Source organism: Otolemur garnettii, unplaced genomic scaffold (genome assembly GCF_000181295.1).
Source record: "Otolemur garnettii isolate 467f Iridium unplaced genomic scaffold, OtoGar3 scaffold00008, whole genome shotgun sequence".
Classification (NCBI taxonomy): Eukaryota; Metazoa; Chordata; class Mammalia; order Primates; family Galagidae; genus Otolemur; species Otolemur garnettii.
In genome coordinates this window covers 16,214,513-16,217,849 of record NW_003852403.1, presented here as the reverse complement: position 1 = coordinate 16,217,849, position 3,337 = coordinate 16,214,513, and the positions used below count along the sequence as shown (strand labels likewise).

General features: G+C 41.8%; 1 protein-coding gene across 1 annotated transcript in view; it reads left to right on the top strand.

Annotated features, from left to right (window-relative positions):
• Positions 1-3,337, top strand: part of SUPV3L1 (Suv3 like RNA helicase) — a 35,270-nt gene that overhangs the window by 27,459 nt on the left and 4,474 nt on the right. The window contains exons 12-13 of the mRNA XM_003783606.2: positions 2,632-2,712; positions 3,077-3,253. Of these exons, the coding sequence (XP_003783654.1) occupies positions 2,632-2,712; positions 3,077-3,253 (258 nt within the window). The remainder of the gene's footprint in view (positions 1-2,631; positions 2,713-3,076; positions 3,254-3,337) is intronic.

Genomic DNA, 3,337 nt, shown 5'->3' with positions numbered 1-3,337 from the left:
AGCCCAGGAGATGGAGGTTGCTGTGAGCTGTGATGCCATGGCACTCTACCTAGGGGGACAGCTTGAGGCTCTGTCTTAAAAAAAAAAAAAAAAAAAAGAAATAATCTTCGAGTGCACAGCACTAAGCTTCAAGCCAGTGAAGACAGTGGCTGGTTATATAGTTAATTTGGTTATATAGTTAATGAGTCAGAAGTGTACATATTTAAATTGACTTGAAAAAATAGTTTAAAAGTTGCCTGGAAAATTCACTTACATGCTCATCTTATTTGCCAATGACACTAGGTAAAGGAAAATGTGTGTGGGAGGTGATGCAAGAAAAAGTTCGTGGTTTGTGGAGGAAAGCTGTGGTTGAAGTTATTTGTGTAACATTTGTTAAGACTAAGGTTAGGTGTGATGCCAGAACTTTGGGAAGCTGAGGCAGGAGGATCCTTTGGGGTCAGGAGCTGTAGACCAGCTTGGGCAGCATAGTGAGATCCTGTCTCTACAAAATAAACCATGAAAAATCAGCCAGGTGTGGTGGCACATGCCTGTAGTCCTAACTACTGACAAGGCTCAGGTGGGAGGATCGCTTGAGCTCAGGAGTTCGAGACTGCAGTGAGCCATCATGATGCCACTGCACTCCAGCCTGGGTAACAGAGCAAGACCCCACCTTTTAAAATAAATAAATAAGGGGCCAAGGCCTAGTGGCTCACTCCTGTAATCCTGGCACTCTGGGAGGCCAAGGCAGGTGGATCACCTGAGCTCAGGAGTTTGAGACCAGTTCGAGCAAGAGCAAGACCCTGTCTCTACTAAAAACAGAAAAACTAGCCAGGCATTGTGGCTGGTGCCTATAGTCCCAATTATTTGGGAGGCTGAGGCTATCAAGAGGATCACTTGAGCGCAAGAGTTTGAGGTTGCTGTGAGCTATGACGCCACTCAACCCAGGTGAAAGAGTGAGAATCTATCTCAAAAAATAAATAAGGGCAGAACCTGTGGCTCAAAAGGGTAGGGCGCTGGTCCCATATGCTGGAGGTGGCAGGTTCAAACCCAGCCCCGGCCAAAAATGGCAAATAAATAAATAAATAAAAGTTTTAAAAAAAGACTTAAAAAAAATAATTAAATAAATAAAATGGCTTGGCGCCTGTGGCTCAAGTGGCTAAGGCGCCAGCCACATACACCTAAGGTGGCAGGTTTGAATCCAGCCGGGGCCCGCCAAACAACAATGACAACTGCAACCAAAAAATAGCCGGGCATTGTGGCGGGCGCCTGTGGTCCCAGCTACTTGGGAGGTGGAGGCAGGAGACTCGCTTGAGCCCAGGAGTTGAGAGGTTGCTGGGAGCTGTGATGCCAGGGCACTCTACCCAGGGGGATAGCTTGAGGCTCCTGTCTCAAAATAAATAAATAAATAAAAATAAATGAATAAATAAAATAAAAAACAAAAGGAGTTAGATTCGTGAGTGACTCCCAGTGAGGTGATAACAACACACCCCTATTTCTCTTGTGTGTGCTTCGTTTTCTTTTTTTTTTTTTTTTGAAACAGAATCGTGGCATCACAGCTCACAGCAACTTCCAACTCCTTGGCTCAAGCGATTCTCTTGCCTCAGCCTCCCAAGTAGCTAGGACTACAGGTGCCTGTCACAACGCCCGACTATTTTTTGGTTGTAGTTGGTCATTGCTGTTTGGCAGGCCTGGGCTGGATTTGAACCCACCAGCTCTGATTTATGTGTCTGGTGCCTTAGCTGCTTGAGCTATAGGTGCCGAGCCTCTGCTTTGTTTTCTTATACTTTTCTTCTTTTCCTCTTTTCTCTCTTTTTTATTTTATTGTTATTTTTTTTTTAAGACAGAATTTCACTTTGTTGCCCTTGGTAGAGTACTATGGCCTGATAGCTCACAACAACCTCAAACTCTTGGGCTCAAGTGATACCCTTTTGCCTCAGCTTCCTCAGTAACTGGGACTACAGGCGCCTGCCACAATGCCTGGCTATTTTTACTATAAGGTCTTGCTGTGGCTCAGGCTGGTCTTGAATTCATGAGCTGGGGTGATCCACCTGCCTCAGCCTCCCAGAGGGCTAAGATTACATGCATGAGCCAGCACGCCCAGCCTTCCTCTTTCTCTTTTCCATTTACTTTCTTTTTTTCCTGTTTCACGTCTTAATATGGATACTTAGCTGTGACCATTTCTCAACACTGCAGTATATGGGTAAAGACATAAGTGATCTCCAGTTTAAAATTTTTCTCATGTACATATGTGTGTGTGGCAGTTTTATTAGTCTGGTTCAAGTGACTGGGGGTGTTGATTCATTTTTATTCATTGGAGACAACTGAGACATGGAAAATGGTTTTATCCTGGAAAGCATTTTTGATACTCCAGTATTGGATCATCATAGGTTTTAGAAATATGACTAAAGTTTCAGCAAAAGGCTACTCAGAGACCATACTCTGTCATTTTTACTAAATCATCTCATTAGCTTTTCTAGTTGGTAATAAATGATGGGTTATTTTTTCTATTTTACTCAAATCTTTGGTATTCAACCCATTTGAAAGCATAGCTTGAATGTAGGACTTTCTCTTGAAATAACATCAGAAAATTGGTTCTTTTTAAAGAGAAATCAGCTTATGTTTTTTTTTTTTTGCTTTTGCTTTTACTAAAAGGCAGCTGGTCTTCATCCAACTGCTGAGCAGATTGAAATGTTTGCCTACCATCTCCCCGACACAACGCTTTCTAATCTCATTGTAAGTGGAAACTCCCTTTTTAATCTTTTCTAAAAATGTTGATATTTCGATTACTGGTTCACTTCATGGGTATGAATGGATAGTCTGTTTTTGTGAAATTGCTATTTATGAAATTGATCTTGTAAGCAATAACTTTTTCAAAATCTTTTGCGACTTCTGTCCTGAGAAATTTTCTTTTTGAGTATTTCAGATTGGGAAGGATGGGGGGATATCTGTTGGCTTCAGGAAGCAGTGGCTAAAGCAGGCCTTTCTAGAATCTGTCATAGATTAAAGAAGGAGACTGTCTTTTGTAGGCTTTAGTACTTTTTTCATGACCATTTAGGCAGTCTAGTAATTTCGTGTATTTTTACCCGCCCCCCCCCAGGATATTTTTGTAGATTTTTCACAAGTCGATGGGCAGTATTTTGTCTGCAATATGGATGATTTTAAATTTTCTGCAGAGTTGATCCAGCATATTCCGTTAAGTCTACGAGTGAGGTATGTTTTCTGCACAGCCCCTATCAACAAGAAGCAGCCCTTTGTCTGCTCTTCATTGTTACAGGTAAGCCTTTAGGTTTAAGATATTTTGAGTTTCTTTCAGGTTGGTGCATTTTCCCCAAAGAGTACTTTGTTTTGTTTTTTTTTT